Source organism: Denticeps clupeoides, chromosome 18 (genome assembly GCF_900700375.1).
Source record: "Denticeps clupeoides chromosome 18, fDenClu1.1, whole genome shotgun sequence".
Lineage (NCBI taxonomy): Eukaryota > Metazoa > Chordata > Actinopteri > Clupeiformes > Denticipitidae > Denticeps > Denticeps clupeoides.
Genome location: NC_041724.1, coordinates 3640486 through 3664323, shown reverse-complemented (window position 1 = coordinate 3664323; position 23838 = coordinate 3640486). Strand labels below are relative to the sequence as shown.

The following is a 23838-nucleotide window of genomic DNA, read 5'->3' as shown; positions in this document are numbered from 1 at the left end:
TGATTTCCTCTCACGCTAATGTGAGCACATAACCGGGCCCGTCTCCATCACACCGGGCCGGCGACGTCTCTCGGGGCCTGAAATGGCCTTCAGGAAACACTGAGGCATCGATTTTTGGGGACCTTGCGACCCCGGTAATCTGCACACGTAACTGGCACATCGCAGCAACGCGGGCAGCGGCGATGCCGGATGGCGGCGATTACGAGCGTCTAATTATCCGCAGAGTTCCCACAATCATCCTTCACGGCGACGCCGGGGTCAAGGCGAGAGCCCGTATTTACCAGACGCCTTGGTATCTTCCGGTGGCCTGCCGCTAGCTTAAGCACGGGGAGGCCGAGGAACATCTAGCGAGGGGTAGAGCCTGACCTGAGATCTGGAGCCTGGGGGGGATCTGCTGAGGTCAAACAAGATGATGTGCAAGTGCATCAAATGCTAAAGGGGACAGTCTCCTCCTCACTGTTCTATTAGGGCACTTTTAAAAGCCCACAATGCATCTGGGCTCGGTTCCAAGTTGAATACGCGGGCCTGACTTTGTCTGGCGGGGAAAGGGAAATGCAACAGTGTTTTGAGGTACAGACGGGTGACGAATGAAAGGAAGTCAATAACGACCAGATCATCTGGGTCCAAAGTTCTCCAGTGCCTGTTCCTCTAGTGGAGGGATGGAACGATCTTCTGCATAGGTTTTGTTTTGGGTTGATCAGTGCCGCTCCGGATGGGAATGTCATCATCCCTGAAGACAGCGTTCCCAACTTGATGTTCATGATGGGTTTTAATAATCAAACAATAACTTTTCATTGACCAATAGTAACTCCACAGGCTCGTTTGGCTGACTGCTTTTCCTTGAACGCGTCACCCGTCTGTGTCGTGTAGCACCTTAACGCGTGTTGCCAGACATTTATCATTTTAAGCAATTTTTCAAAATGTAACAAGGCGGTCAGGAATTGACTCACCACCACTGCATATTAATTACAGGAACACAAACAAACATCGGACAGAAAAAAAAGGAACAAAAGTAACCAATGACTGGCAACGAAAAATGTAAAAATGTGTACAATAGTGTAAATTTTATAAATACTGGTGGTTTGCCATAGCACGTGCGTTTTTTTTTTTTTTTTTTCGGGAAGGTGGGTTTTTTTTGGAGATCCGACCCACACCTGTTCATCTACTCTCACAGGAGGCTCACACGGGGGAGAAGGCGTGGCTTTTACAGAGAGGCTTGTCCTTCTTGGAGTAAAACGTCTTCCCCTCCAAATTAATGTGACAAAGCTGCAAGATGAAGAAGAGAGAGTGTGATGATAATGCTAGTAGAATAACACACACACTCAAGACGGCTGGCTCAGGTTATTTGATTTCCAAGTTTGGAGACGAGGAGTTGGAGGACGAGAGAGAAAGAGACAGAGAGTGGAGAAATGTCCGGGGTCAAATAGTCAGTGACAATATTTCTGATCACATTGTACAGGGGCCAGGCAGCCAGAGACAGGGTGACAGGGGCCCAATGAATCAAAATGACTTACGGCGCAGACAAAGCAAGTGTCGTGCCAGCTGTAGCCCAGAGCCTCCAGAAACCGGTCCCCAGCATCAATCTTAAAATCACAGCCGTGGCATTTAGTGCCAAACATCTTCTCATAATCTGCACAAAACACAAACAAAACAAAAGGCCTGGCGTGGGTACAGAGCCATAAATGATAGATTGGAGTAATAAGAATAAATTATGCTTAAATAATGGACACTGAGGAGATTACTCTCTCCATCGGCACTCCACTACAGACCTCGGGCTGGGTGGTTACAAAAACAGGTCTTTCCATTTTTCTAAATTAATGTCAAAAATATTCCATATATATGTATATCACTGATTGGCATCGGTATTTTGGAGCCATTTAATGATGTTTAATTTGGATGTGCTTTCTAGAAAAAAAGATTTGGCAATATTCCTTTCTCTGGTGAAACATGGTTTATATCCCGACTTCCAGTTTTAATATAATTACAGCGATTTCTAAGAAGTAATCAGTCATTTTTGACAAAAATTGTTTTGTCACCTTGATCACCTGATCCGTCGTATGAATGGTCACAATCAGACAGCTCCATCTAGTGGTCCTTACGTATATGCCATTAAATCACACTCTGTGCTAAATACGCATTGTAATATACATAATTAAAAGGTCTGTCTAATGGCACTAGACATAAAAGCAACTCATTCCAGGAGAAATAGGCGTTCCTTTCAAATCGCGCCAACCAAAGCGATCATTTTTCACAAACGAATCAATTTTACAAACGGCTTTTTGTTAAATGAGTCCCTGAATATCCCACAGTTATGCAGTGCTAACCAGAAATTACGCTGTACACAACACTAATTGGCCACGAGATGAAAGCGGCGCAGTATCATGACAACATTACAACCATTAGCTGCAACTGTTTGGAAGATCTTAATTGGGCTCAGATATGAATATTTCCAGGCGGGGCGCCGCGCCAAAAGCCCCGATCGACAGAGACCGGCGGGGTCCGGGGACGTCTGGAGACTTTATCGAGGTGCCGCGGTGAAGGCCTGTGATCTCCCCATGACAGGGGGGGGACGTCAATACAACGTGAAGCGGAGTGTTGGAGGCGGGGCGGAGGCTCCTCACCCCTCTCGCAGTACGGTTCCCCCTCCTCCATGTAGAAGGCCTGGTTCCTGATGGGAGCTTTGCAGGCGGCGCACAGGAAGCACTGGACGTGGTAGGTCATCTTCAGGGCATGCATGATCTCCTGCAAGGCAGAGCCCGTGGGTGAGATATACTGCCGTTCACACACACACTCCAAACATCATTCATGTGAAATATCTCTGCCCTCAGAGTGCACTCTTTAACCACAAAGTCCCAGTATTTCCCATCAGCCTCAGCGGTGTCACAACAATCTATCAAAGGTGACACCACAGCAGTCATGTGGAAAGGGAAATGTTCACTGGCATCCATTCATCTGTCACCATTTCTCGTGTGAGAACAAAACAAGCTCCCCTCTTCCCCCGCCCCGAAAAATACTCCTTACGGCAGAGCGGCGACTTTCAAATGCCGAACTGCCGGCAGCCAAATTCGAACCAAAGCCAAACGCCGCGTATATTCAACAAGGCAGAGCAGACGGTTGCTCAGAATGCACCAGAACTCTTCTAATAACAGGATGTTAAAGCAGTCTGACGAAATCCACTCAGTGTAGAAGTTATTAATTTAATACATTAATACATTCAAAACAAATTAATAATGTGGTTCATTAACAGGTTCCTTACCTCGCAACACATCAAAAGCAGCACAGAAGCCCCCGTTATTTATAATACACAAATAAATAATGGTATAGATCACGTGATCAGAGTTGGATGGTTTTTAAGCATTTTGAACATGGCTCAGCCAATCAGATTTGAGAATCACTACCCAACTGCGATGTTCATGGACAAAGCAGGAGCTGCTCAGATTTCATATGACTGCTCTATCATTTAACATTTATTAGATTGTCAAGTATTGTCATTTGTTTTTTCATTATTTAAAATGTATGATATATTCATGAAAATTTCAGAAAATTGCATATTTTTCATGATATTCAAAATTCTTGAGTATATGACTGATTTAAAAAAATGTTTCCTAAACTTTAATTTATGCAAGCGCAAAAGCTGTAAATGTACGTGTACTGTATGTAGACTCACCCCAGTGATTTTCTTCTTGCACTTGGCACAGTTGGGTGTGTAGCGGTTGTCATAACACTTGGTGCAGTAGATTGAACCTTTTTCCTCGAAAAAGCCTCCTTCCTCCACAACCACTTTGCACTGGCAGCAGGTGAACTCCTCCGGGTGCCAGGAACGGCCGAGCGCCACCACGTAACGACCCCTGAAGCACAACATGCATTAGCAGCGGGTGGGCGCGAGAGAAGTAAGGTACAATGGAAACCTTGAAAGTGAAGTGGTTGTCATCGTGAAACACTGCAGCACAGCACACCGCGACACAACGAAATGTGTCCTCTGCTTTTAACCATCACCCTTGGTGAGCAGTGGGCAGCCGTGACCGGCGCTTCCTTAACCGCTAGGCATTAAAATGCATTTAAACTGATGCAGTAATTATTTTTTGGGTTTGGAAAGTTGGAAAAAGGAAGGATTACAGGGAGCAACTCAAACACCCACTTTTTTCCCCCCATTTACATTGTATAGTAGGCGGAGGTAGGTAGGCGGAGTTAAGCTCCATGCCTGTGGTGAAGGTAGGCGGAGTTATGCTCCATGCCTGTGGTGAAGGTAGGCGGAGTTAAGCTCTATGCCTGTGGTGAAGGTAGGCGGAGTTAAGCTCTATGCCTGTGGTGAAGGTAGGCGGAGTTAAGCTCTATGCCTGTGGTGAAGGTAGGCGGAGTTAAGCTCTATGCCTGTGGTGAAGGTAGGCGGAGTTAAGCTCTATGCCTGAGGTGAAGGTAGGCGGAGTTAAGCTCTATGCCTGTGGTGAAGGTAGGCGGAGTTAAGCTCTATGCCTGTGGTGAAGGTCAAGTGCGCAGTACCCCCAAGTGACCAACAGGAGGCAGACGAGAGTCGCACCTGATGACCTTGTTGCAGGCCGCGCACAGTGGGGTGCGGCCGCCGTCCGGCGGGTTCTGCTGGGCCGCCTGCAGGATGGAGCTGCGGTTCTGCATGGGCGTCGGCTGGGCCGGCTGCTGGTGCTGTGTCAGGAACGTGCTGGTCTTTTCCGGGTGGTAGCGCTCGGCGAAGTTGGGGTCCGTCACCCAGGGGGGCCGAGAAGACGGTGGTCCGGACCCGGCCGGAGCTTTGGGGGCCGGTCTGGCCGCGGAGACTGATTACAGGGAAATATGTATATTAAAACGCCGCCGTCAGCATGTTCATCAGCCAATCAACGCGCTCCTTGCAGTCGTTCCCACACTATTCAAGCATAAAAGGATCATTTATGTCAACGGCAATCATCTGCTGACCATTTGTAAAGCATGAAGCAACCTTCCAGATGTCGTTTAAATCCCACACCGACGGTGCTATTCAGCCGCCGTGGACGGGCTGGTCTGAGCAGCGAGTCGCTTGGCAGCCGGCGCGGCCCGGGCGCGAGTAACTAATCCCGAAGCGAAATGGCCGCGCGTGAGGCCTCCGGGCCTGGACGCATGCGGCGTGCAGCGTGCAGCGGACTCTTACCTGGATCGGGTTTGTCCGCAGCTTTGGCCTTGGCGGGCGAGGGGCTTAAACCGTGACTGCAAAGAGAAACATCTGCTCAGTTTTGGGGGCGAACGCCTTTTGCGCCCCACAATCCCCCCCCTCATAGAAGCCATTTCGCGGTCTGAAGGGACCGATTTGCATCCTCCCGGCCTCTTTGGACCTTTACGTGGAACTTACTTTGTCGGGACCGCCGGTAAATACGCCTCTCGGGGTGCGCGCCTTCACTAATTGTGTTTGCATTTTGGGGTCCCCGGGCAGAAAGGAGACGGGCGCCCGCAGAGCGTACTTGGCCTGCAGGGGAGGGTGACTTTTCGGTGCAGCTGTGCACGGTCGCCCGCAGGGGAGCGTGGCGCCGGCGTTCAGCACATCCAGCATCTTTCGGGAAAACCGAGAGATCAGCAGTATTCCGCTCCGGAAAGGGCCCCCGCCCCGACAACGACGGTGACAGCCGCGCTGAATAAATCTGCATGTCTAATCGCTGCTTTCTTTTGGGGGAAAACGGCATTTTGTGACACTCACGTCAGAATCTTGTTTTTTTTTTTTTTCCCTCCCCATATGGTGACAGGAACGACGGTGACATTTTATTCAATATAGAATAAATTAATGACTACAGAGGTGGGTGTGTCCACGTAGGCACAGAGGATCAATGGCTGGTCCACACATCCACCATCAGGCAAAAAACACCTACACTTACTTATTGAAGAATATGTTCCACATATGAAGTGACGTGATTGTCGTTGTGATACACAGCAGCACAGCACACAGTGCAGACAGTGAAACGTGTCCTCAGCATTTAACCCATCACCCCTTGGTGAGCGGTGGGCGGCCATGACAGGCGCCCGGGGAGCAGTGTGTGGGGACGGTGCTTTGCTCAGTGGCACCTTGCCGGATCGGGATTCGAACCGGCGACCTTCTGGTTACGGGGCCACTTCCTTAACCGCTAGGCAACCGCTGGCCCGAATATGGGATCAGGTTCTTCAGGTTCCTACCTGTCAGCATCATAAGCAGCTTCCCGAACTGGTCATCAACATGAGCAACATGGGAACTCTTTCGGGGTTACTGAGGTCCCGTCCCCACAACATAATACTAAGGTCCTGCCTTTACTAAATACTCTCTTGTGTTGGCATTATTACATATATATATATATTTGACAGAACTGCGGTGTTGAAGAGGCTGTACTTTTTATTTTACTACAGTTATGGGGCCTTTTTAGGGCAAAGCAGCACCCCAGAATATCAGTGATATTGAGCAGGAACCAGACCACGAGGAACAGTGAGAGCAGGCATTAGGCAGCAGGGAAACAAGAAGAAAGAAGGAAGCGAGGACGGTTTCTTTTCTATCATGTTTTATGTATCGTTGACAGAGGGGAAAAAATAAAACCACAGGAAACAAAAAAAAAAAAAAAAAAAAAAAATCTCGTCTTTCGTATTTCAGATTGAGCAAGAGAGCAAGAGAGGAAAAACAAAAAAAGATTCAGGGCTCAGAACTGAAACATTAAGATGCAGATCATACAGTAGATATTACAGACTGAGGAAGAGGAGGAGGAGGAGGCACAGTACAGACAGAGAGGAATAAGAACATTACAGTCCCGTGGGTCTTTAGCAACTAGCCCACAGTCCACAGAGCCTAGAACCGTGCCGGCCTCCGACCAGGTCGCGAACTTTGCTACACACGCAGTACAACAGGCTCAGGGCGCGCATTTTCCATCCTGGCAAACAGTCTAGGACCACTGCATTACTTTCCTCTTTTTTTTTTTTTAGTAATATTATTATTATTTTACTTTTTTTTGTTGTTTTTCCATTTTATTTTCCGTATTCTTTTCTTTTTTTTTGGTAACTCTCAGGCGCATGCGTAAGTCACTGGCGATGGTGGTTGTCATGGTGACGATGGACATGTCAATCGTGCAGGCGGCCGGTGCTCAGGATTTGATATTGAGGGCGCGGGCAGAGCGCTCGTGGTGCCAGTCCCTCAGACGGGCGTAACGAGGAGACTGGATCTCGGCAAGGAACTTTTCCCTGGCCGGCAGGAAGCCCGAGAGACGGGAGCGTGAGAGAAGAACAGAGAGGAGATAAACGAGTGAAAGAAAAGCAAACGACAGCCTTCGGGTAATAAACACACACACACACACACACACACTCCATCTCAGGACACTCTCTAGCCATGCACTTCATGTGTGGAGTAGGGCTGCAACAACGAATCGATTAAATCGATAAGAATCGATTACTAAAAGAGTTGGCAACGAATTTCCTAATCGATTCGTTCTGTCGCGCGACGCGGAGACGTTTGATTCTTAACAAAAAAAAAAATAATAATACTTTATTTGAACACACTCGGTCTCTCTCGCTCACAGATACTAGCAGAGTTTGGCGCTTCATAGACAATTAAAAAAAAAAATTTAAAAAAACCGAGCGGAGGTAGAGGACAGATACATGGCGGAGGCAGAGAAATCTGCGTGAAAATATGCAAAAGCGACATGGCACGGCACGGGAGCACCACGGCAACGATCCAGCACCTGAAACGCAAACATGTTGGAGTGTTTGAGGAGGAAGAAGGGAGTTCAGCAGCAGGGTAAGTCGCTACAGAATCCTACTTTTGTTCCGTTTTGAAGTGAGGAACGTAATGTCCCTGGTGCTGGTGTTTAACTCGCCGCGGAGGAGCACTAGACGGGGAGTTACAGCGCCACCTACAGGTGTGGAGGGGGGATGAAACGGCGTTCGGACTGTTCTCTGCGTCTCCGCGTGGACGACTCGCCTATTGTGTCCCTGAGCAAGACACTTAACCCTAAATTGCTACAGGGGGACTGTCCCTGTAACTACTGATTGTAAGTCGCTCTGGATAAGGGCGTCTGATAAATGCTGTAAATGTAAGTGTTTACCCGTCATCCAGCTTGACAGGCAAGTTAGCGTTAGCTCGTTAATAATAATTGGCAGATAATTTTGCTTGTTTTAAGCAAACAATCACTTAATTTTGAGATGTTTTTTAAGAAAACAAGACAATTTCTTATGCTATGTCATGTGTCTAGTAAATGTATCTTGACTTTTTTTTAGGTTAGTTTTTTTAGAGATTTGGACTGAAATCAGGACAAAACTACTAAGTTAGAGAAGCATTTTTTGCAGTGTGTGTCAGTGTGAGAGTTTGTGAGTGTGTGCGTCTGTGAGTGTGTGCATCTGCAGTGTAGTGTAGAGAACAAGTTCTGACATTCAAACAAATCCTGTTAAATTTTCTAATTTGTATTGTTCATTTTTTTCTCTCTGGCAGCTCAGGTGGCACTTTAAAAGAAAAATAAAAGTCTATATTTGGCAGATGTAAAGCATACATGTATGTTTTTTGTGTTAGAATAATAATAAAATAAAATAAAAATGGACTAACAGCTCAAGGAGCAACATGTTTGTGCACTTTCTAAAGATTTGGTTCTGTTTTTGAATAAAGGGTTGGAAATGAATGCTTTTCTTGTTTTTTTATCCAATTCTACGATTAATCAAAAATAATTGACAGATTAATCGATTATTAAAATAATCGTTAGTTGCAGCCCTAGTGCGGAGTGCAAAATAAAATAGAATTTTAAAATGCCATTCAGTTGCATTAAACATGTAAAACTTGCTTATCACGACATGAGAAATAATGGCGGCCCAGGTCAAATTCATCGGAGCGCTTTTAACACACACAAAAAGACACTCACACACTCTGACTTTACCTGGTCCTTTTCATATTCTCATCATCTGGGTCCTGCACTGAGAGGGGCAGGAGAGCGACACGTCAGACAGACACTGCACCCGAGATGGGGCGGGGCCACAGGGGTGCATCATGGGTCCACATTTGTAATTTACTGACCCATCTAAAATCCACACAGACTCTCACTCTATATTGTGAAGAGCGAGCCAAAATGATAACTTTTTCTTATTTTACCCGCAGAGCGTCAAACAGCATATCCGTAATACACATTTCGGCCACCGGTGGCGCTGCATCCAAAGCAGACAGTCGCACTGATCGCTTCTGTCGTTTCAACTAACATGCATAATGTTGCAATGCTGGGATGTTGTACAGTTCATATTACACAGCGCTCAACGACTGAAATGTTACTTCATTCCAGCAATTTCCCTAATTTCCATAAAGAATATGATATGACTAATTGAATGTAAAGACAGTTGGATTTGCATCCCCAAATAACCAGACAGAGTGATTCATAGATTCTTATTTCACCAACATCCACTTAACAACAAGCATAGGCCCCGCCCACCAAGCTACGCTGATCAGGTCACACAGAATGAAGACTGATCTCGGAGCAACAATTACGAGCGCCTCGTGCTGCCACGGTACCGGGGAACCAGTGCCCCGCCGGTTCTGGCAGACTTACTGAAGTCAGTGCCTGTTAGCTGGGCCAGGATGCGGAAAGAGCGCGACTGGGTGGTGCCGGTGCGCGGCCGCCAGTCCTCCGTGTCCTCGATCAACCTCTTCTTGCTGCGGTCGTTGGGGATGAAGCAGGGCAAGTTCTCCATCCGGAGGCCGTGCCTAGAGTCCGTTCATGAGGGTTTAGAACCGTTAAAGGGTCCCGCTCCCCTCCCGTTAACAGTCACGGGCTTGCCCGAGTGCGGCTGAAGTGTGGTCAGACTTACTTGTTCTCAGCACTAAAATCCCCAAAGAATGCCTCTCCCCTGAGGAACCGGAGAGAGAGAGGGAGAGAGAGAGAGGGAGAGAGAGAGAAAGAGAGGGAACAAAGTGGAACGAAGAGGAGGAAAAAGCCAAAAACAACAAGACAGGAAGTGAAGGCCACACAAAAGAGAACAAACAAGCACCCGTCACCGTCCTCATCTAAGTCCAAATGGCACAGGAGATAAAAAAAAAAAAAAAAAAAAAAAAAAAAAATGCATCCAAACCAGAGCAATTTAAGAAAGAAAGAATTTAAAAAGACGGTGTGTGTGTGTGTGTGTGTGTGAAAGGAGGCCGGAGCAGGAAGTTTAATCTACAAAAAGGATCAGGGATTCATACGACTACATCAATCACTAGAGAGGAAAGGGTGTACTGACTTGTCTTGAGCCTCCACCTGCGAGATTAAAGAAAAATAAAAGGAGAAAAGGGGGGGGAAAGAAACGAGAGAGAGAGAGAGAGAGACAGAAAAAGATTAGTTTCACGAAACCAATGTGGACAGGACAACGCTGCAGGAAGGTCAGAAACGAAACCCAAACTGTTATTGTGCGATAAAGGCGAGGGGAGGATATTTATATGTTAAAGTGTCATGCTATATGCAAGCACAGCCACAGGCCGGAGTCTCTCCTCTTACAAAGTCATGCAGTTCGCGGCAGACCCACGCCCCCAACTCGCCGAAAAAGAAAAACCCGCTTAATAAATCACCATCCGCCAACACCAAAAACCGAATCCTCCGGTGCGCGTCACGGCCCTGATGCAAGAGCACGATCTCAAGGGACGGGTCCGCACGTCAACCATACTGAGCTCATTTTAACCACGGGGGCAATTCAATATTCACCACGCTGGTAAATTAAAATTCACAAATAATTTCTGTTAATGCTCTAAATATTTATACATAATTGGTCATGTTTCAAAAAAAGGTAGTAAAAATGAAGAAACATAAAGCGCAGAAAAACAGTGAAATGGACGCCTCTCCTGTGAAGTAACTGAGCACCCGGCAGTAAAAGGCACTTTGAGAGCTCAGCAAGTTTTACTGGGTGGGTGGGTGGGTGGGTGGGGTTTGGACTGCACTATAAACAGCATCAGACAACATCCAGACCTCGGCCATAAGTCAGATGTGAACCCTTCCCTCGACACAGGCCGACGAGAAGAATCGAATAAGTTCACAGAATGAATATTTACGATTTTCAGTAGAGGCCAGTAGAACCAGGTTATTGTGTGAGTGTGTGTGTGTGTGTGTGTGTGTGTGTGTGTTCAGACTGAAATCTCAGTCCATATTCGAACCTCTGAACAGCTCCGGCTTATCCAGGCAGCTGCTGCCCGGCACACAACTCCGCCCGGCCTGCAGGTGAATAAACTCCAGACCGGAGATCAAAAGGTCGGCGCACTCACACCCCGCAGGCCCGGAGCCGAGATGAAAACACGCTCGGCGGAGCACATTTTCCTACGCTGGACGGGATGATCTGCGATCTGCAGCTCATAAAATCCCCACCCCAAAAAAAAAAAAAAAAACCTGAATAAAACGGCAACGGTTGACCTACCCATTGTGCGACTGCGGCGTGCTATGTGGCGCCTGTGCAGTGGGGTTAGGCTTTGGGGTGTAGGCCACGGGCCGCACGGCAGGCCCCGTGCTGGCACTGCCCCCGGCTGAGAACGGCCGCGCCATCTTGTTTATGGCCGTGCTGGGGGCAAATGAATATTTGGGCTGGCTGGAGGCAGGAGCAAGCGAATCCTGCATGTGAGAGGAAAAAACACACACACACACACAGCACACCAAAGCAACAGCATGCTAATCAGTGAATACAAACACTTACAAATACAAATACACACACACACACACACAGGGATTGCGGTGGTTTCCCGAAAATGGTTAATCACCCACCAGCGCCTCGGACTTTGGCCAGCACGCATTGTCAAAGTGTGATGTCACTGCGCGCCGCCACGCTCTATTCTTTTGAGCCCAGGGAGGAAATGCTTAAGAAGCGTGAACACGCCCAATCGGACCAATATTTACTCTGGCCGCCGGCCAGCGGCAGTCGGACGAGAAGATCTCCGCTGGCTCGGCATGTGGCGTCGGATCGGATTCCGCAGCGCCAAAAAGTGAACCTACTTCCCTCGGATTTGGCCCAAAGAGTGCATTTGGTGTGAGCCGTGTAATACTACAGGTCGCCCACTAGAGGGCGGTTTCCCCTCCAGGGTTCCAAATCCCCATCTGGGAGGCCAAACGCATATTTATTAGGATTTCTGCAGTTTTTTTGGGGTTTTTTTTTTGTTTTTTTTTTAGGCATGGCATCCCCGAGCACTGACGGCTACATGCTGAAGCCAAAGTGTCTGAGATCGCGAAGAAAAAAAAAAAAAAAACAGAACAAGCCAACAAGCAGATCTCCAAGCATGTCGCAGCGCTTCCGCGAAGTGTAACGCCGGCCAGGCGAGAGCTGGGATTTTTGAACGTTATAAATGGCCGCGCTTGTTTTGGAAGAAGGGGGGGGGGGTACGAATGCTGAAAGGAGAGAGGGCAATTCATCACCCTGACAAGAGCACGGGACGTCAAGTATTAAAACACGGCGAGCGCTTAAAAGGCAGCCTATGGAAAGAAAAGGCTATTTGCTGCTTCATAAATCATGCGCTGGCTGCTTCACGTCCAGGAAGCGCTGCTGTGACATGATGATTTCTGGAAATGATTAATAAATAAACAAACAAACAAACCTTCTGGTCTCCTCCAGTCTGGAAAGCTCTGTGGAGAGAGATGAGAGGGGAAGGGGTTAATTTCTGACGGGAGAAGGTTCCACAAAACCCTGGAACACTTCAGCGGGCGCGGCGCGTCAGTTCCCCGGGTCGGCCGGGACCGCGTTCCTCGTCTCCCGAAAAGCCGTCAGAAGATTCGCAGTAACTCTCCTTCCCGACATTCCGACGACGAGGCCTAACACGCCGTCCGTGGCTTCCTGCCCAGCCGGAGAGAACCCACGGTGCCGAGAGGCCAGGGGCCGTGACAACAAGCCGGTGTTTCTGTAGAACCTTCACGAGCACCATGAAGAAGGCGCTACCGAAATGGAAAAGCGCTTTTAGCCGCATAACTGGATTCGAGGAATTCCACATCCCAACCTCACCCCTGACCAAGTCTACACAATCCCGTTGGACAATACGCTGCACTAAATTTAACAGGGTTCCCTTAGTAGCACTGAGCCAAGAGCGGTCCATTCCGGGGCCAAATCATATGGCTGTAAAATGGGCCGATGCGGAAATGTCAGACAAATGCGCACTGCAGCCGCTTTAAACTGAATAAAACGCGACTGCACACTCTTCTGCTTCGCATTTTAATACTCAAGCCGTTTTTACAGTTTTACTGTTCGTTTCCCCTTCTGAGACAATATAAAAGCCGCACGGCTCACCAAATCCTTTCTACTTTTAAAAGTCAATTATTGTTAATGACAACTTAAAGTTAAGTTAAATTCCCTCGTGTGCCGTCTATAATATCTCATATTTCTAATTAAATGGACACTTTACAAAAAAAAAACAGCAAAGCAGTCGGACGGATTTATACCGTATTCCTGACAGCCATAAAGAAAATATACTGTATGAGAGCGGGATTTGGAAGTTACAGCATCGTTCTCCTGTAAACTCACTTCCCTCAATGAATATGAGCAGAATCGCACAATTAGAAATAAAAAAATTAAAAAAAACACATAAACACAAATAAACGACGTCCCGGCAGCATCGATCATATTCTACAAATTCCATTAGAGTTGATCGCCCACCATGACAGAGTAAATACCACAGGGGGGGAACCAGAACTGAACCCCCCGCACCCCCTTCCTAGAACAGCGGGCAGGTGAGTCTTGTACGGGCGTGCAGGCTCGGCTACCGCCTGGCACCGGAGCGACTCCCAGGTGGCTACCGAGCGAGGGACACGTCCGGGCTAGACGCTCGACGAAAGGCGGACCACGCCCTGCTCATCCTGTAATAAAACCCCCGCCCGCGTGGAGCGGCGGACCGGCGCACACTTCCTGCCTTTTCTGTAGAGCTGGAGGGCAGGGAGCGCAACGGTGTCGAACCCTCTTTCATGCCCTGCTCTGAAGGACTTAAACGTGAAACCGTGAGGCCGACCGTCGCAGGGGGACGGAGTGACGTCACCGCTGGGCCGAAGACTCCTCTCATTAGTTAACTGCGCGAGGTCGGCGAGGTCGGACGGTTTCCTCCTCCAGTCGGGTTTTGGTGCTACATCAAGGCCGGCGTAATGAGAGAGGAGCGGGGAATTACGGGCGGCGCAGGAGGGAGGAACAGGCGTCCCACGTCGGGGCTTGTCGGTTCCCATACTCACCGCTTCGCCACAGACACATTTTTTCCAGAGCGCCACTCTGAGCCCGCCTCTCAGAGGAGAGCAACAATCACCACACGGCCTTTTTAGGGCCGTCTGCGTTCGTGTACGGCCTGGGGTCAGGCTTGATGAAACATGTCGCGGAGCACGTACAAGTCATACACCACAAAAACTGTAATATTCAAATTAATTTGTGATGTTGGCCGTGAAATTTTATTTGAGTTGCTTGTATCTCACTGGCCCAAAAGAGGTGGCTACGTAGATGTGGGACGCTATAAATACCGTAAACGTGACGCAAAAGCTAACCGGTGCTTCTATGGTGGTGGAGATGGATAAAATAAACAAAACAGGAAGTATGGGTGCTAATTTCAAACGGGTGGCCCGTTGCTAGTGTAAAGTGAAGGGCGAGATCAGGATAAAGGTAAAAAGTCGTTTTTTTTCCCCCTCTCTATAAATCACAAAAAAATGACCTTACTAGGGTTGTCATAGTAACAGGAGGAAGCATCCAATTTTCTGATCTTGTGGTGCCCATTAACCAATCAAGAGAGTTTATGCAATTACTTACCCAGAGTGACCTGTTCTGGTCGGCTCCAACATCTAAAACATGCGCGAATGTTGTGGTCAAGCTGATCAAGCCACAAATTTGGCTAGAAAATAAATTAACTGCAGTACACTCGAGCGTGCTCAGTAATTAACTCGTCTTGGCAAATGGGAGGCTGCGGTTTATATGTTTGAGCTTTACAGTTCAACGGAATCGCAGAACGTTGGCGAGTACGGTTCTCCGTTCAGAGAGCTGCAATATTACAGCCATATATTATCACCACCTCTGCCCAGACTCACGAAGCCAGCATTACGCCAAGAAAGAAGGAATAAATGCCAGAAAACAGCAGTTGCCACCTCATATTTCAGACTACCCGGCTGATCGCTACTTCAGCTAGTTGGCTGCTTTGTTCATTTGATTGAGTGACTAATAATAGCGATAATTTCGGATAATATCAGATCAAGGAGTGCTTTACCTCACCCGAGGTGCAGCTTAACATGCTGGATAGAGACAAACGACTGCGACTGGCCCTTCACGGCATTTACATCAACAGCGTTCATCAGACACCCTTATCCAGAGAGGCTTACAGTAAGTAGTTACACGGACGGTCCATCCGGAGACACTCGGGGTTAAGTGTCTTGCTCAGGAAGGAAGTGGGGTTCGAACCTGGGACCTCTAGTTCATAGACCCGTTATATATCTGGTCACCGAATGTCACGTAGATTTCTTGTATTGGTCATAAGGTTTAGGCTCTATTTAGGGTCCGGGTGTAAGAAACCATGTTATTTGTTCCTGTCTCCCACCAAGTGGTCAAACTCCGATAAGTACCACCCGAGCACCAGAAATTCACCACCACGAGACCCGCTTCTTAAAATACTACAAGGATTCCCACTGTTGGCCCCCCGGGGGGACCGAACCTGTAATCTGTCATTTGGCATTCGCTTCGGGGACAGACAGAAGATTGGCAACCACAACAAATCAATGAAGGCCAGAAGCTGTACCTTGTCAGGGTGAGGGTGAGAGACACAGTTGCTGCTCTGATCTTGTTTTGGGCCTCCACGTGGGTCATGTCCTCTGCGTTGGCATCACAAATGGACACCACCCAGTCCCCCACACCAACTCCGGCCTGGGCTGCCTTCCCTCCAGGGGTCAGCTAGAAGGGGGACAGCGTGATGAGCTCAATAGCCAAAAACTGTCACACAACACAAATCCAACAAATGACATTATAACCTCCGTATTGCACAAAGCCTTCCATTACGAAACACACGGTCGGGGTTATAGGAAGGCAGGAAACGGGTGAAAGGACAGAAAAACTTGACCTGCACAGGAGTCCAAGGGATTGAGCCGTTGGCAAAGAAATCCTGATCGATCAAGACCGGCAAACATTGATTTCACGAAGGAGAAGGAGAAAAGACATTTCTCCCTTTTTGGACAGATTCCCAACAAACGTCCTTTGCCGGCCTACTGTGCATTTTTAATAGAACTCATAACTCCTGAAGGTTTAACAAGGAACCGGACTCTAGACCTCAGAACGTAGCTGTTCCGTACCTAAAAAAAAAGCCTAAAGGGCCATTTACGACACCTACAGTGCGGTGTTTGCGATTAGTTCCAGATCCAAAATAGTGCCCTGATTCTGCGTAGCGTACGCACGTCGAGCGGTGCTTCAAATTTGACCTTTGGGGAAAAAAAAAACCCCGGCGTTGAGGCACCGTTGCACTATTGACTTGGAGGGGGTAACCATTTTGAACCTCAGGAGCCAAAAACCTTTCAGGAGAAGGCTTAGTCAGCTTGTCCCTGCCGCCGGGGGGGAAACCGAAGACCTGCGGCGGGGTCTCGGATAACGGGGGTGCAAAAGTTCGCAGATGACCCGCGGTGAGTCGCGGCAACGCGGTCTTCCTCGCCCGCACAGCCCGCCTGAGACAGGCGGGGACAGTCGCTCGCGGTCACTTCATCGGCCCATTCTTCACCGTACGTTTTCCCCCCTCCCGACCTCGGCCGAGGAAAAGGAAAACGGAAGAATTCCGGAACAACGTGGAGCATGCGGCGGCTCGGAAATTTTATCGCGTATCCTTGTGCCTATTTTGGGCCTGCGCGGCTATAACGGTTTAAACATCTGCAGAACACATGCCGGCCCCCGTGTCTAATTTACCGCGCCTACCTGCCACGGGGGCCGAGCACGGTTCTACGATGGCACACTTGAGCACCCTTTAAAGTGTTTTGACACTTCGGAATTCTCACGAACGGAAGGAAATCTGTAAATGTGTTCCGGTAACAAGGTCAGGTTTGGCGTGGGGAGTGAGGGGGGGGGGGATTGAAAGGACCACGGATACCAAGAAAAGCGGCGTGTGGAGGGAAGGCAAAGGGAAAGCGCCGGTGTAGCGTGTGGAGCTGGAGATGAAAGCGGTGGTGGCCCGGCAGGGCTGATGGACGCCGCCACCTGCGTTCCTGGCTCACATTCAGCCGCCAGCTGTCCGCTCGCTCGGAAAACGGGAGAAGCAAAGTGCTGCACTCAGGTCTTTGGGCCAGGGGGGAGGTAACCTTAAACTGCCCCCGGCGCTCATGCGCACGCCGCCACGGCGAGGGGAGGCTCCCCTTATACCGGCCAGAGTCCCGGCACAAGCAACGCCTTTTCCAGAGCGCCCCGTCTATTATATAACCTTGAGCGTGAAGCGGGCATTTGTGGCGTTCCTGCACGGACCCGCAGAGCAGCTCTACTGTCAGGCAACAGATATTAAAACCCACACACACACACTTACCAGACACCCTTATCCAGAGCGACTTACAGTCAGTAGTTACAGGGACAGTCCCCCCCTGGAGACACTCAGGGTTAAGTGCCTTGCTCAGGGACACGATGGTAGTAAGTGGGATTTGAACCTGGGTCTTCTGGGTCATAGGCGAGTGTGTTAGCCACTAGGCTACTGCCACCCTACTACCTACTACCACTACCACTACTACTACCCCCCCCCACACACACACACACACACACACACACACACACACTAATGCATGGAGCATTTGATAAGGGACCACCCGCAAACCGGACGCCGCGCTTTTTACTAGTTCCATTGCCTTTTGGGGGCTTCAGACGCACCGCGTGGCCCTGACATCATGTCAGCCGATATGACGGGGGTGTGTGACATAAATATCTTGCTAGGAAAGGCGAGGCCTGGGCGCGGGAGAAATAAACGGCCTGGAAAAGCCATCGTTCGTTTCGCCTTCCAGCAGCAGATCGACGCCGGGACCAGTCAGTGCCGCTGCCACGCGATTATGGGGGCGGCGGCGGCCTAGCGGTTAAGGAAGCGGCCCCGTAATCACAAAGTTTGCCGGTTCGGATCCCGATCTGCCAAGGTGCCACTGAGGTGCCACTGAGCAAAGCACCGTCCCCACACACTGCTCCCTGGGCGCCTGTCATGGCCGCCCACTGCTCACCAAGGGTGATGGTTAAATGCAGAGGACATTTCACTGTGTGCACCGTGTGCTGTGCATAACTTCACTTCACTCCACTTTCACTCATCGATCAGTTAATCGCTCGTTATTGCTCGATCAGAGCCGCGCACCCACGTTTGAGGCGACGGGAACCAGATGCATTTCCCTCCGCGTGGAGACAAACAGCAACAAAGGCGGGCGGGAAAGCTCCGCCCCCCCAACTGTGATTTCACCGGGAAAACATTCCTCCGAGACTGGAGAGGTCATCTGGTTGTAAAGACGTGGTGGGGGAGGGGACCAACAGGCATCTCATTTGGCAGGAGAGGGGCAACGGTGAGGAATGTCGAGCTAACATGGAAACCCGTGCCAGCAGAAGAAGAGGGGCGGGGCACGGGCCGCAGGTACAACCGAAAAGGGGGGATAATTTTTTGATTTTTTTTTTTGCAACCACCCACCATTGTGCATCGGTAGGAGAACGTTCCTGCGCCGCGGAACCCGTGGAACAGCAGCAAAGCCTCGTGAATCGACCAGACAGCTCACAAACGTAGGAGATTGAAAGGCGCGACCGCCCAAATTTTGCACAAATTTGCCAGACAAACCTCCTCCCAGACAGTCTCGAGTCCCTCGTCTCGGCCGCCGTGGGACCTCATGACCTCACCGGGACCTTCTGCCGCCAGCCACGCTCACATGAATCACGGCCTTACTCACCGGCGGGCGGAGATCCGCAGCGGAGGTGCAGCTCGGCGTGTACGTCACCCGTACGTATGGGAACTTTAGCCATGTGACATTACACCAGGGGAACAACACACTTAACCCGAACATCCACTTTGATACGATTACGGTCGTTCAGGCCCAGCGCAGAAATGCGCCCCGGACTCTCGCTTCGTCCAGAAGGAAAATACGTTATTTCCAGCAGGTTAAACCTTTATAAACCTACATATATAAAACATGTTAATAACAGTAAAATCTGCAAGTGGTTGGAATATTAATTACACGACGTTGTCCAGTTATCTCCTGTCCAACCTCTTCATCATACAGAAAAGTTCTACTTTTCTCCTATAGAGATAACCTGTATGGTATTTAAGTTCTAGTTTTGGTTAGTACAGTATAAAGTGAAGTGATTGTCACATGTGATACACAGCAGTGAAATGTGTCCTCTGCATTTAACCCATCACCCTGAGTGAGCAGTGGGCGGCCATGACAGGCGCCCGGGGAGCAGTGTGTGGGGACGGTGCTTTGCTCAGTGGCACCTTGGCGGATCGGGATTCGAACCGGCAACCTTCTGATCCACTTCCTTGTATAGTTTAGTGTGTATATACATATATATATTTTTTTTTTTTTCTTTAATGATTGTACTATTGAGGGGGGGGGGGGGGGGGGGTCTGTGTGAAACACTATTTCAATACACGGAATTCTGTGTATAATGTCGTACTGGCAATAAACCGAATCTTGGATCTTGAATCTTATTTCTGCCACAGCACAATTCATATGATATGCAAGTGCGTGAAGACTCGTTCCTGCCTGAAACGTAGGGTTGAGGGTGGGGGGGGGGGGGCAGCAGCCGCTGTTTATTGCGCAAACTCCGTCGTCTGGTTTCGTGCAGAGACACGAACCGGATCTCGGCCGGGAACCCGCCCGCACATGACGTCGCGGTGGCGTCCGATTGTCTGAATACAGGCTCCGCGTAACCTGGCGCGAGCGTTCCACGCACACCGCCGGATTCGTGTTACCGCCACATGGTCCGCCCCGGCGTGGGCCTGTTGTTGCCGGGCATCCTTCCACGGGTCACGTGACCCCCGGTCGGCTCGTGGACTGCGGGCGGCCACGAGACTAGAACGCGGGTGTGATGTCGGCGCGCCGAGGCAGCTTCTGTTTAATAAACTTGCTGCGTCGGGGTGGCTGGAAACACGCGTGCCGGGAGAAGCGCGGCAAACGCGGAGCAGATGCGGAGCGGCCGGGCCAGGCACAGTGGGGCAGTGGTGGCCTAGCGGTTAAGGAAGCGGCCCCGTAATCAGAAGGTTGCTGGTTCGAATCCCAATCCGCCAAGGTGCCACTGAGCAAAGCACCGTCCCCACACACTGCTCCCCGGGCACCTGTCATGGCTGCCCACTGCTCACTCAAGGTGATGGGTTAAATGCAGAGGACACATTTCACTGTGTGCACCGTGTGCTGTGCTGCTGTGTATCACATGTGACAATCACTTCACTTTCACTGCACTTATACGGTCTGGAAACGGAGCGCCAGCGCCGTCCTGTTCAACAGGGACGTATCGGGAGGGAGCGAGCGAGACAGACCACAACATGTCCTTGTGAGGAGACGGCGCGGACGCTCGGCCCCGAGAGCCGGGTTCCGAGCGAGAGACGCCGCGGTGACATGCCTCCGCTGGAATGCGAGGGTGGAAATGAACCTTGCGCGTTGGGGAGCGTGCGGGTCTCATTAGCCCCGTTCGCTTCGCCTTTTTTCAGGTTTCTGTTGGGTCTCCGTCCGCGTGGGACGACAATGGAAAAACCCGGGACGCGTTTAGACAAACGTCACTCACACACAACGCTCTGGTCTTACCCTGGATACGGTGAGGGGCATACTGAAGTCCTTACCCCCCTGAAGCCGGAAGCCCCAGGGAGCCGGTCCGTTCAGGGTGACGCAGTATAAGTTCATGGCCTGTGGAGGACAGAAGACATGGACGTTTAAAAAAAAAATATATATATATATATACAATTTACAAAAATCAGGACAAATTCACGTCCTGCCACAGAAAACAGGTATTTAAGAAGCACCGGATTCAGGAACGTTCCGGTCCATCTACTGCCTGGATGTTGGGTTTAAACATATGAAATGCTCATGGAACCGGTCTGGACTTTAACGTTCACGATCAAGTCCGCAAAAATCAAACACAGCACGGAAAAAAGAAAATGAAAAGGCCGTCCCTGAAAAGCCTGCACGCACACCCCGAAACATTTACTGCGGCAAGGGGTCACCGGGCCGAGCGCTAATGTCTGCGGGACGGAATTCTTACATAAACAGCGTACACACACACACACACACATCTCCAACCGGCCAAACGCATTCCTCGCCCGGGCCCACGCTCGCAGGCCTTCCTCTCCGTCCCCCACCGCAGGAACGGCCGGCCGGCCGGCGTCTCCGGCTTTTATAAGGTCAACTCTCCCCGCAAAATCCGGGTGGGCCGGCAGTAGCCTGGCGGGTAAAACTCTACCCACACTTACTGCCACCGTGTCCCCGGGCAAGACGCTTGTTCCGGGGGGGACGCCGTCCCAGTCACTCTGGATAAGGGCGTCTGACAAACGGCGTAATGTAAGAGGCATAAAGCCATAAATCACAAAAATATATAGGGGTTAATAAAAAAGGAGGGGGGGGAAATAGCCTGTATAATAATACTAATTCATAATGTGTTATTAATTCTGTTTTTTTTTTTTTTAAAGGATAACTATACATGAAATGTAAGAGTGCGAGGAAACTCCTGTTCTGGTGTCAGAACCCGACGTTCCTCGTACCTGCAGCCTCTGTCCCCCTGTCCCCCCTGTCCCCCGAGCTCCGGCGCGGAGAGCGACCACGCAGGGCTATATAAGGAATGTAAAACTACGCCGAACTATTTCAGCCCAACACCCACACGAGCCACGGAGCCCAGAAATAAAATATATAAAAATTAAAAGATAAAAAAAAAAAAAAACTTACCGAAAACGAAACATGGGACACACGAACAACCACGCAACATTATCAACATGTTCGTAAGTCGCACTGTACGAATATATATTATATATATATATGTGTGTGTGTGAGAGAGAGAGAAACAACATAACCGTAACGCTGTAACAATGTAAATGTAACATTGCGACGTCGTTCTATTCTGTTGTGTATCGTGTTGAGTGGCTGGAAGAACAATCGCGGTCTTCGGTCTATAAAACGGTCCGGTCTCGGTTCTCTTCTTTTTCAATTCGGATCGAGGGACCCGACGTCCAGAACCGGAGGTGGCGCAGAAATCGCTCCGAATTCAGAATCGAACTGACGACGATCGAGTAACGCCGTGAACGTTATTTCGGCCGCTTTTTTTTCTTTGTAGCGGAAAGGAAAAGAGAAAAGTTGCATTAAAAAAAAAGGAAAAGTTCCCGATCCCGTAAACCGGCGGGGAGAAGGTGAGAAGGTCGGAAGCGCCTTTACCTCCTGGCTCTCCTTGTTCTCGGCGGACATTCCTGCTGCCTTCGTCCGGATAAGAAAGAATGAATTACCAGGCGACTGTAAGCTCGGACTTCCTCCACTCCGACGTCAGGGCTCCCAGCGACAGCGGCTCCTGCGTGGATCTCTGTTTAGTCAGGGCTCCGCGCCCACGTCACGGTCACGTGGGCTCCCTGCAACCCCGTTCACGTCGTTCCACTGTTACGTTCATAACACACACACTCTCACACACACACACACACATATACATACATACAGTACAGGCCAAAAGCTTGAATGCACCTTCTCATTCAGTGTGTTTTCTTTATTTTCATGACCATTTACGTTGGTGGATTCTCACTGAAGGCATCAAAACTATGAATGAACACATGTGGAGTTATGGATTTAATAAAAATAGGTGAAATAAGTGAAAACATGTTTTATATTCTAGTTTCTTTGCTCTGATTACTGCTTTGAACACTCTTGGCATTCTCTCGATGAGCTTCAAGAGGTCGTCACCTGAAATGCTTCTCCAACAGTCTTGAAGGAGTTCCCAGAGGTGTTTAGCACTTGTTGGTCCAGCTCACCCCAAACCATCTGGATTGGGTTCAGGTCCGGTGACTGTGGAGACCAGGTCTCCACTTTTTGTTAAGTACATAACTCCACATATGTTCATTCATAGTTTTGATGCCTTCAGTGAGAATCTACCAACGTAAATTGGTATTATTACACCTCACACTGCACCTCGTATACTCCGAGCCTCCAGTACTGCTCGCCTGGTCCCTCCATCTCTGAAGGTAAAAGGAAAACATTCATCTAGACTCTTCTCTGTCTTGGCCCCTCGGTGGTGGAATGAACTTCCCCTCGAGGTCAGAACAGCTCAGTCACTGAGCACCTTCAAACGGCAGCTCAAGACCTTCCTCTTTAAAGAATATTTAGATTAAATTGTAATTTTCTTGTTGTCGAACTTGTGTACAGAATCTACAACAGAGTGAATAAAAAGATTGTATTCATAGTTGGGGTCCTAGTGAACCGGAATTGATCTCTTCATTGACGGTAACTTGAAAGCACGTTGTAAGTCGCTCTGGATAAGAGCGTCTGCCAAATGCCGTAAATGTAAATGTAAATGGTCATGAAAATAAAGAAAACACGTTGAATGAGAAGGTGTGTTCAAACTTTTGGCCTGTACTGTACATTCATACATATACATATATAAATATACATATACACGTACATACACACACATATATGGATATATATTCCATGCAAAGTTCTATTAATAAGTCATGCGAATGGTCCTCATGCCTGTAGCTGGTGTGATGAGTCTGATGAAGAAAAAAAAAGTCATAAATAAAAGTGTCACTTAAAGGTCTTGCTCAGGGTCACAATGGTAATAAGTGGGGTTTGTACCTGTGACTTCCAGTCTGTTACCCGCTTGGACACACCGCATACCCGTCAAATAATGATTCAAATAACGGTGGAGTGTGCCGATCCACGAGCTACAGTTTTTACCTTGCTTTTTATTGTCATGGAGGGAGCTCGGAACACAATGTTGTCAGGGTGCAGGAATTTCACCCCAACTGAATAC

At 49.2% G+C, this 23838-nt stretch overlaps 1 protein-coding gene across 1 annotated transcript; it reads right to left on the bottom strand.

Annotated features, from left to right (window-relative positions):
* Positions 1-1099: 1099 nt before the first annotated feature.
* Positions 1100-22434, bottom strand: pdlim7 (PDZ and LIM domain 7). Its single transcript, XM_028959649.1, has 11 exons — positions 22257-22434; positions 20643-20741; positions 15659-15810; positions 12509-12536; positions 11344-11534; positions 5138-5193; positions 4538-4790; positions 3668-3848; positions 2622-2742; positions 1515-1630; positions 1100-1266 (listed from the first exon to the last, which is right to left on the bottom strand). Exons 1-11 carry the CDS (start codon positions 22284-22286, stop codon positions 1180-1182), a joined length of 1314 nt encoding a protein of 437 aa, XP_028815482.1. The 5' UTR covers positions 22287-22434; the 3' UTR covers positions 1100-1179.
* Positions 22435-23838: the final 1404 nt, after the last annotated feature.

Coding starts and splice junctions, on each gene's coding strand:
- pdlim7 (XM_028959649.1), bottom strand. CDS start 22,286: ATGTCCGCCGAGAACAAGGAGAGCCAGGAG. Junction 15,811..20,642: donor TGCCCCTCACCGTATCCAGG/GTAAGACCAGAG, acceptor TCCCCCTTCTAG/CTGACCCCTGGAGGGAAGGC. Junction 5,194..11,343: donor ACGCCGCAGTCGCACAATGG/GTAGGTCAACCG, acceptor TTCTCTTTGCAG/TCACGGTTTAAGCCCCTCGC.